At 37.9% G+C, this 10,447-nt stretch overlaps 1 protein-coding gene across 1 annotated transcript; it reads left to right on the top strand.

Annotated features, from left to right (window-relative positions):
- The first annotated feature begins 245 nt into the window (after positions 1 to 245).
- Positions 246 to 1,182, top strand: LOC103680607 (olfactory receptor 2T27-like). Its single transcript, XM_008710106.2, is given in 2 exon segments — positions 246 to 494; positions 496 to 1,182. Coding segments are annotated over 2 exon segments (936 nt in total).
- The last annotated feature ends 9,265 nt before the right edge of the window (positions 1,183 to 10,447 follow it).

Genomic DNA, 10,447 nt, shown 5'->3' with positions numbered 1-10,447 from the left:
AACAGAGGTTAAAAGGCACTTATCATTTTTTCTAATATTATCTATTTAAGAAGTATTTAGGCAATTGCTCAGCAATAAATAGTGAACTATCTCTGATGAGATTATGGCAAATATTATGGAGTTCTAATGCTGGGGAGAAAGATATAAAATTTTACACCCAACTATTGATATATGATCTGTATGAATGCCATCAGTTCTAATCCATTTGATTTGTCCCCCAACACTGTTACATTTCTTTTAGAGGTATGGTGGGTGGAAATGAATCCTCAGTAACTGATTTCATCCTTGTGGGGCTCTTTCCTGAGTTTCAGCATTCTACTGTCCTCAACATCGTGATCATTTTTATCTACACCTTGGCCTTCCTGGGAAATATACTTCTGATTGTCTTGATTTGGGGAGACTCTCGGCTCCATACACCCATGTACATTCTCCTCAGTCAACTCTCCATCATTGACTTGACATTAACTTCCACCATTGTCCCAAAGATGGCTTCTAAATTTTTTCACAGGGAAAAGGACAATATCATGGATTGGCTGTGGAACGCAGAGTTTCTTCTACCTGATGTTAGGAATGTCAGAGTGCCTCATCCTGACCCTCATGGCTTATGACCGCTATGTGGCTGTCTGCAACCCACTGCGTTATCCCATTATCATGAGCCCCAGGTTCTGTATGCACATGGTTTTTGGTTGTTGGATTGGAGGCTCTATAAGTTCATTTATCCATACAGTCTACCCTATGCATTTTCCCATCTGTGGGTCACGGGAGATCCACCACTTCTTCTGTGAGGTCCCAGTCCTCATTAAGCTCTCCTGTGAAGACACTTCAGTATATCAGTTAGTGGTGGTGGTGACAAGCATTGTGTTGCTTGTTGCACCTTTCAGTCTCATCACAGTTTCCTATACTCTCATCTTCCTCACTGTCTTCCGTATGAACTCTGTCAAAGGAAAGAAAAAAACCCTGGCCACTTGCTCTTCCCATCTAACTGTGGTGAGTCTCTTCTTTGGCCCAAACATATTTATCTATATGACTTTCACTTCCTCTCATAGTGGAGAGCAGGACCAAGCTCTTTCTGTATTCAGCAATATCCTAACACCCATGTTGAATCCCCTCATTTACAGCCTGAGGAACAAGGAGGTGGTGGCAGCTCTCAGGAAACTTATGGGGAAATGTGTGGTGTCTTAGTAGATGAAAAGTACTCCACAACTGTGAAAAGAACATGTTTATAGCGTGGACAAATATACAGTTGAAATACCGCTTTGAAATACTAACACGGTGGTGTTGGTTTCAGGAAACTGAGGTGATTGTGGTTTTATGTAAATAGAACTTTTTTTTTAATTTTTATTCTGTTATAATAATCACCATACAGTACATCTCCAGTTTTTTTTTTAATTTTTTTTTAAGATTTTATTTATTCGACAGAGATAGAGACAGCCAGCGAGAGAGGGAACACAAGCAGGGGGAGTGGGAGAGGAAGAAGCAGGTTCCTAGCGGAAGAGCCTGATGTGGGGCTCGATCCCAGAATGCTGGGATCACGCCCTGAGCCGAAGGCAGACGCTTAACCGCTGTGCCACCCAGGCGCCCCCATCCCCAGTTTTTGATGCAATGTTCCATGATTCATTATTTGCATATAACACCCAGTGCACCTGCAATATGTGCCCTCCTTGATACCCATCACTGGCCTATCCCAATCCCACCCCCACCCCCCCAAAGCCCTCAATTTGTTTCCCAGCATCCATAGTCTCTCATGGTTCGTTCCCCCTTCTGTTTACCCCTCTTCATTCTTCACTTCCTTCTACTACTGATCTTCCTATTTCTTATGTTCCATAAATGAGTGAAACCATATGATAATTGCTTTCTCTGCTTGACTTATTTCACTTAGCTTAATCTCCTTCAGTCCCATCCATGTTGCTGCAAATGTTGTGGAATAGTTTTTTCTGATGGCTGAGTAATATTCCAGGGTATAAATGGACCACATCTTCTTAATCCAGTCATCCGTTGAAGGGTATATCATCTCCACCATGATTCAGCTATTCTGGACAATTCTGCTATGAACATTGGGGTGCATATGGCCCTTCTCTTCACTACGTCTGTATCTTTGGGATAAATACCCAGTAGTGCAATTGCTGGATCATAGTGTAACTCAATTTTTAACTTTTTAAGGGACCTCCACACTGTTTTCCAAAGTGGCTGTACCAACTTGCATTCCCACCAAAAATGTAGGAGGGATCCCCTTTCTCCACATCCTCTCCAACAATTGTTGTTTCTTGCCTTGTCAATTTTTTTGCCATTCTAACTGGCATAAGGTGGTATTTTAGTGTGGTTTTAATTTGAATTTCTCTGATGGCTAATGATGTTGAACATTTTTTCATGTGTCTGTTAGCCATTTGTATGTCTTCATTGGAAAAGTGTCTGTTCATATCTTCTGCCCATTTTTTGATTTGTTTATTTGTTTCTCCTGTATTGAGTTTGAGAAGTTCTTTGTAGATCTTTGATACCAGTCTTTTATCTGTAGTATCATTTGCAAATATATTCTCCCATTCAGTGGAACATTTTTTGATGTGTCTGTTAGCCATTTGTATGTCTTTTTAGGGGAAGTGTCTGTTCATGTCTTCTGTCCATTCTTTACTGGATTATTTGTTTTTTGAATGTTGAGTTTCAGAAGTTTTTACACACACACACACAGAGAGAGAGAGAGAGAGAGAGAGAGAGAGAAACTCTAAATGTATGAAAGATCTCAATGTGAGACAGGAATCCACCAAAATCCTAGAGGAGAACATAAGCAGTAACCCCTTCGACATAATTCACAGAAACTTCTTTCAAGACGCATCTCTGGTGGCAACGGAAACAAAAGCAAAAATGAACTTGTGGGAGTTCATCAAGATTTAAATCTTCTGCACAGCAAAGGAAACAGTCAGCAAAACAAAAAGGCAACCCACGGAATGGGAGGAGATATTTGCAAATGACAGTACAGATAAAGGGCTGGTATCCAAGATCTATAAAGAACTTCTGTCATCCTAATTTCACACATTGTCCAAACTAGCTGCAGAGGGGGCTGAGGGATTTTGCTCAGCTTCTTTCAAAAGCTATAGGAGAACCATGAAAACTGGATGCTATTTCTTTTGTTCTTAAAATCTTGTAACCACAATATAGCCTCCCTCATCTTACTCAAAACCAATCTCTGAAAGAAAGTGGTTCACAACCAGTTTCTCTACTTTCTCTCATCAAATTCACTCCTGACCCACTGGAATATGACTTCCATCCCCAGATTTAACTTAGAGAATTATTGCTATTTTTCATCAATACATTAAACATTCACTTGCTCAACAAACTGATGACTACCTTTTGTATTTGTAACATCTTTATTTGGCTTCTAGGATCATTTGCACTGTAAAATTATTCATTCACCAGACTCTAAATTTCTGGTGTTGTTTTTTGTAGGATTTTAGACACTCTGTTCTCTTTATATTACATATAGTCATTGTTTAATTCCCTTTCATATCTGCCAATATCTGTGACCTCAAATGCCTTCTGAATTCTGAAACTAAATATGTATTTTATTGCAGTGTTTTTTTTCTTTTATGTATCAAGTTGTTTCACATGTCATGCCCCAAATTGTGCTCACTATACTGCAACTAATCTTCCCACCACTCAAACGTACCCCTCTCAACCTGCCCCATGAGCTTATTTATATCTCAAGGAATGTGACCAATATCCATTTATTTGTCTAAACCTGAAATCAAGACATGAGATTCTATAAGGTCTCTTTGTCCATTAAATCCAATAAGTCACCATGTATTTTTCCATTCCTCAGCATTCAATTATTTAATAAATACTTGTTTTATACCTAATATATGCCAAAAATATTTATAGAAATTGAGAACCATCAGGGGAAAAGATACATTATTTCAATTTCATAGGGTATACATTCTATAGAAAGTGATAAATGATACACAAGTTAACTAGTAGGGAACACAATAATTTCGGGGAGTTATGAGGGCTTGAAGTTTAAAAAAACATTGTCATCTACTACATCATCATCATCATCATCATCATCATCATCATCACCATGATTTGTATTTGGTCATAAAAGAAAATCTTTCAGTCGTATGAGAATTGAATTCAGTCCTGTTAAATAAAAGGAGGGAGTTGGTAAACATATTTGTACCATTTTATCTAAAGTCAGCAGTATATACAAGCCTGAAAGCAAGACAAAATTTGTTTCAGTAATAGAAAAAATGCAATGTTGCTAGTACAGAATGATAAAAAGACTAATACTATTAGATGAAGTCAGAGAGCAAAACAATATTACATTCATTGTGAATTTAAAATATACTAAGACATTTTTATGTTATTCTTAGTGGGTTTTTAATTTTTAATTCCAAAGATTTCAGGATGTGAGTGAAATATTTTCACCATGAGAAGGTCCATGATGACAGATGAGTAAAAGTCCTTGGTTTCATCTGGTTCCATGAATTCAGCTAGATAGCACTCATATCATTCTGAATACCTATGAAATCAACCAAAGATCTAAGAAAAGAACAGCTGCAACTCTACAAATAGAAAAGTAGGCCACTTTGTGCAAGGTAAGAAGTGAGGATTAGTGAATCCAAGGCAATATATGTGAAGATAAACCTTGGGGGAGGGAGCTTACATAACCTGGTACCAGAAAGTGATAAAACAGGAGAGCACAAAATCAGAACTTTTAGAAGTCTGCTCTGGTTACGGGTGTCCCTGCCTGAAAGGCACACAGTTGTCAAAGCTGGCGGAATCCTAGGTAGGGTAGTGGGGTCTCAGGATCCCCTGGGGTAACAGAAAGAATGGGGATGCCTGAATGTGGCAGAGTCCCCAGGCCTTGTAGCTGGCAAGTTATAATCAGCCAGCCCAGGAGTGGACTCTTAGCTTGGGGTTCCCATAAATTGTGAACTGTGGCATGGTCAGGTGACTGGTCCCTGAGCAAGCTCCAGCAAGCAGTAGAACAAGGGAAACCACCCTTCGTCCTCCAGGAGGAGCAGCACCATTGTGCACCACAGGAGTCTACAGGGTTTGGAGACTCAAAATGGGGTTGCGTGTCTGAGATACAAACTCTCAGTCAAAAGCTGGGTGAGCACAGAGAGTGGAGAGAGACCAGGGAGACAAAAGTGATTGACTGCTTTTCCCTGAAGACATACTGAGGAGTGGGCCCTGAGCTTTCAGCTGTGGGGCTGGGATTGGAAGGTTGCTATTTTCATTCTCAATCTCTAAAGAACCATGGAAAGTCTTCAGAGAACAAAAATCACATAGAGTAATCCATCAAGCACATTAATTGGCCTGGCCCCCTAGCACGGGTGGTGCAATTATGCCCAGGGCAAAGACACTTGAGAATCAAACCAACAGGCCCCTCCCCAAGAAGATCATCAAGAAATGCAGCCAAGACAAAGTTTACCCATCACTGAGGACTGCAAAACTCCATGGTGAAGGGAATACACCATATAGAATTCATGTTTCCCTTTTCCCCCACGATTGGTTAGCTTTTTTTCAATTTTATTTTTTTATCTTTCCTTTTTCAACCAATCTCTTATTTTTTTATGATTTTTTTTATTATATTATGTTAGCCACCATACAGTACATCCCCGGTTTCAGATGTAAATTTCAATGATTCATTAGTTGCGTATAACACCCAGTGAACCAATGTCTTATTTTATGATCTCTTTTTAAAAAATATATATTTTTCAATTATATTTTTATTTTATTATTTTAGTCACCATAGAGTACATCTCCAGTTTTTGATGTAAAGTTCCATGATTCCTTACTTGCAAATAACACCCAGTGCACAATGCAATATGCAACCTCCTTAATACCCATCACAAGCCTATTCCATTCCCCCAACCCCCTCCCCTCTGAAGCCCTCAGTTTCTTTCCCAGAGTCCATAGTCTCTCATGGTTCATTCTATCTTCTGTTTACCCACCCACTCTTCTTCCCTTTCTTCTGCTACTGGTATTCCTGCTATTTCTTATGTTCCATAAATGAGTGAAACCATATGATATTGTCTTTCTCAGCTTGACTTATTTCGCATAGCATTATCTCTTCCAGTCCCATCCATGTTGTAGCAAATGTTGAGAAATCATTCTTTTTGATGACTAATATTCCATTGTATATATGCACCATATCTTCTTAATCCAGTCATCTGTTGAAGGGCATCTCGGCTCCTTCCATGAGTTAACTCTTGTGGACAATGCTGCTATGAACATTGGGGTGCATATGGCCCTTCTCTTCACTACGTCTGTATCTTTGGGGTAAATACTCAGTAGTGCAATTCCTGGATCATAGGGTAGCTCAATTTTTAACTTTTTAAGAGACTTCCACACTGTTTTCCAAAGTAGCTCTACCAACTTTCCTTCCCACCAACAATGTACAAGGGATCCCCTTTCTCCACATCCTCTCCAACATTTGTTGTTCCCTGCCTTGTTCATTTTTGCCATTGCCATTCTAACTGGTGTAAGGTGGTATCACAATGTGGTTTTGATTTGAATTTACCTGATGGCTAATGTTTTTTTACATTTTTTCATGGGTCTGTTAGCCTTTTGTATGTTCTTCATTGGAAAAGTGTCTGTTCATATCTTTTCCCCATTTTTTGATTTATCTGTTTCTTGTTAATTGAGTTTGAGAAGTTCGTTGTAGATCTTCCAGTCCTTTATCTGTAGTGTCATTTGCAAATATCCATTTACAAAAGCACCAAAAATCATACATTGTCTTGGAATTAACTTATCCAGAGACATAAAGGATCTATATTCTAGAAACTAGAAATCACTCTTGAAAGACATTGAAGAAGACACAAAAAGATGGAAAAATATCCCATGCTCATGGATCAGAAGAATTAATATAGTTAAAATGTCTATGCTACCCTGAGTAATGTACACTTTCAATGCCATCCCAATCAAAATAACTATGCCATTTTTCAAAGAACTGGAACAAAAAGCCTTTGAATTTGTGTGGAACCAGAAATGGCCATGAATCGCCAAGGAATTGGTGGAAAGGAAAAACAAAGCTGGGGGCATCATATTGCCAGATTTCAAGTTGTACTACAAAGCTGTGATCACAAAGACAGCATGGTACTGGCACAGAAACAGACACATAGACCAAAGGAGCAGAATAGAGAACCCAGAAATGGACCCTCCGCTCTTTGGGCAACTAATCTTTGACAAAGCAGGAAAAAACATCCATTGGGAAAAAAAAAGTTTCATCAATGAAAATATTTTTTGAATTTCATTTTTGTAGTGCCATTCTATACTTTCATTTTATTTAATTTTGTTTTTATAAATATAAAAGTTTTTCCTTACTTTTAATTTTGGGATCCAGTTTTCTAATAAACAGACCAAAATACAACAGGATTCAGTGTACTTCTCTGTTCTGTCCACCTCTCTGATTATATTCTCTGTGGTTTTTCTTTTGTCTGTTTTTTAATATTTAAATTTTCCTTTTTTAAATAATTTTATTTTGTTATATTAGTCACCATACAGTACAACCCCTGTTTTTGATTGTTTCATCTAATTTGTTTGGTGCATATTTCCCTGGAATTTTTGGTGATATTTGAGTATTTTGTTCTCTAATTCATCTATTCTGGACAGAATGACAAGACAGAAAAACTCACCTCAAAAAAGAGAACAAGAAGCAGTACTAACTGCCAGGGACCTATTCAGGATGGACAGAAATAAGATGTAAGAACTAGAGTTCAGAGTAACAATTATAATGATATGAGCTGGGCTTGAAATAAAAAAAAAAAAACCATAGAAGACACTAAAGAATCCCTTTCTGGAGGAAAAAAATAACTAAAATTTAATCAAGTAAAAAAAATGCTTTAAAGAGATGTAATATAGTGTCCTTCTGTATCTCTAACTACAGTCTCTAGTTAAAATCCAATCTGTCTGATATGAGAATTGCTACCCCAGCTTTCTTTTGAGGTCCACTGGCATGAAAAGAGGTTTTCCATCCCTTCACTTTCAGTCTGGATGTATCTTTCGGTTCATGAAGAGTCTCTTGTAGACAGCAAATGGATGGGTCATGTCTTTTTATCCAATCTGCAACCCTGTGTCACTTTATGGGAGCATTTAGGCCATTCACATTGAGAGTGATTATTGAGAGATATGATTTTAATGATGTCATGTTGCCTGTGAAGTCTTTCTTTCTATAGATTGTAATTTTCTGTTCTGTATCACTCTTGGGGCTTTTTCACTTTTATAGAACCCCCCTTAAAATCTCCTACAGGGCTGGTCTCATGGTTACGAAATTGGTCAGTGTCTGGCAATTCCAGAAGGACCTTATCTCTCCAGCAATTCCTAATGAGAGCCTTGCTGGATAAAAGATCCTTGGCTGCATGTTTTTCTCTGAAAGAGCTTTAAAAATGCCATCCCAACCTTTTCTCTCATTCCATGTCTGTTTTGACAAGTCTGACATAATTCTCATATTTTTGCCTTTGTTCACGAGAAATTTTTTTGCCCTGGCTGCTTTCAATACTGTATCCTTCTTAAAGGATGTATCCAACAAGTGGATATGACCATTATAAATATCTATGCCCCCAACAGGGGAGCAGCAAGATACACAAGCCAACTCTTAACCACAATAAAGAGACATATAGATAAAAATATGTTAATAGTAGGGGACCTCAACACTTTACTATCAGCAATAGAAAGATCACCTAAGCAGAAAATCAACTAAGAAACAAGAGCTTTGAATGCCATACTAGAACTGATGGACCTCATAGATATATATAGAACACTACACCCCAGAACACAATAATACTCATTCTTTTTGAATGCACATGGAATGTTCTCCAGAATAGATGATATTCTGGGTCACAAAACAGATCTCAACTGATACCAAAAGACAGAAATTATTCCCTGCATATTCTCAGAGCACAATGCTTGGAAATTGGAACTAAATCACAAGGAAAACTTTGGAAGAAACTCAAACACTTGGAAACTAAGAACCATCCTGCTCAAGAATGATTGGATAAACCAGGAAATCAAAAATCAATTTAAACAATTTATGGAGACCAAAGAGAATGAAAACACAACGGTCCAAAACCTATGGGACACTGCAAAGGCATTGCTAAGGGGAAAATACATAGCCATCCAAGCCTCACTCAAAAGATTAGAAAAATCTAAAATGCAGTTTTTATATTCTCACCTCAAGAAGCTGGAGCAGTAACAGATGAACAAGCCTAACCCACGCATGAGAAAGCAGTTGATCACGATTAGAGCAGAGATCAATGAATTAGAAACCAGGAGCACAGCAGAGCAGACCAATAGAACTAGAAGCTGGTTCTTTGAAAGAATAAATAAGATTGATAAGGCACTGGCAAGACATATTCAAAAGAATAGAGAAAGGACCTAAATTAATAAAATTATGAATGAAAAGGGAGAGGTCACAAGCAACACCAATGAAATGAGAAGGATCATTAGATACTTTGATCAGCAGCTTTATGCCAATAAATTAAACAACCTGGAAGAAATGGATGCCTTCCTGGAAACCTATAAACTACCAATGCTGAAACAGGAAGAAATTGATTTTTTATACAGACCAATTAATTATGAAGAGATTGAAACAGTGATCAAAAACCTCCCGAAAAACAAGATTCCAGAGCCTGATGGTTGCCCCGGAGAATTCTAGCAAATATTCAAAGAAGAAATAATCCCTATTTTCCTGAAGCTGTTTCAAACAATAGAAACAGAAGGAAAACTACAAAACTCATTCTATGCAGCCAGTATTACCTTGATTCCCAAACCAGGCAAAGACGCGTCAAACAGTAGAAATACAGACCAATATCCCTGATGAGTAGGGACATCAAAATTCTCAACATGATCCTAGCTAATAGAATCCAACAGTACTTTAAAAGAATTATCCATCATGACCAAGTGGAATTCATTCCTGGGATGCAAGGGTGGTTCAACATTTGCAAATTGATCAGTGTGATAAATCATATCAATGAGAAAAGGACAAGAACCATATGATCCTTTCAATTGATGCAGAAAAAGTATTTGACAATATATAGCATCCTTTCCTGATGAAAACCCTTCAGAGGGTAGGGATAGAGGCTACATTCCTCAATTTCATAAAAACCATCTATGAAAAGTCTACAGAGAATATCATTCTCAATGGGGAAAAGCAGGAAGGCTTTCCCTTAAGATCAGGAACAGGACAAGGATGCCAACTCTCACAATTATTATTCAACGTAGTACTAGAAGTCCTTGCAAAAGCAATCAGACAAGAAAAAGAGATTAAAAAAATCCAAATCGGCAAAGAAGTCAAACTGTCTCTCTTCGCAGATGACATGATATTCAATATGGAAAACTCAAAAGAATCCACCCCCAAACTACTAGAAGTTATAGAGCAATTCAGTAATGTGGCGGGATAAAAATGACAATGCTCAGAAACCAGTTCCATTTCTATACAAAAAAAAATGAGACTGAA

Source organism: Ursus maritimus, unplaced genomic scaffold, assembly GCF_017311325.1.
Source record: "Ursus maritimus isolate PB19 unplaced genomic scaffold, ASM1731132v1 scaffold_5, whole genome shotgun sequence".
NCBI classification, from domain to species: domain Eukaryota; kingdom Metazoa; phylum Chordata; class Mammalia; order Carnivora; family Ursidae; genus Ursus; species Ursus maritimus.
Note: the sequence above shows the minus strand (reverse complement) of the source record. Positions and strands in the feature narration are given on the sequence as shown.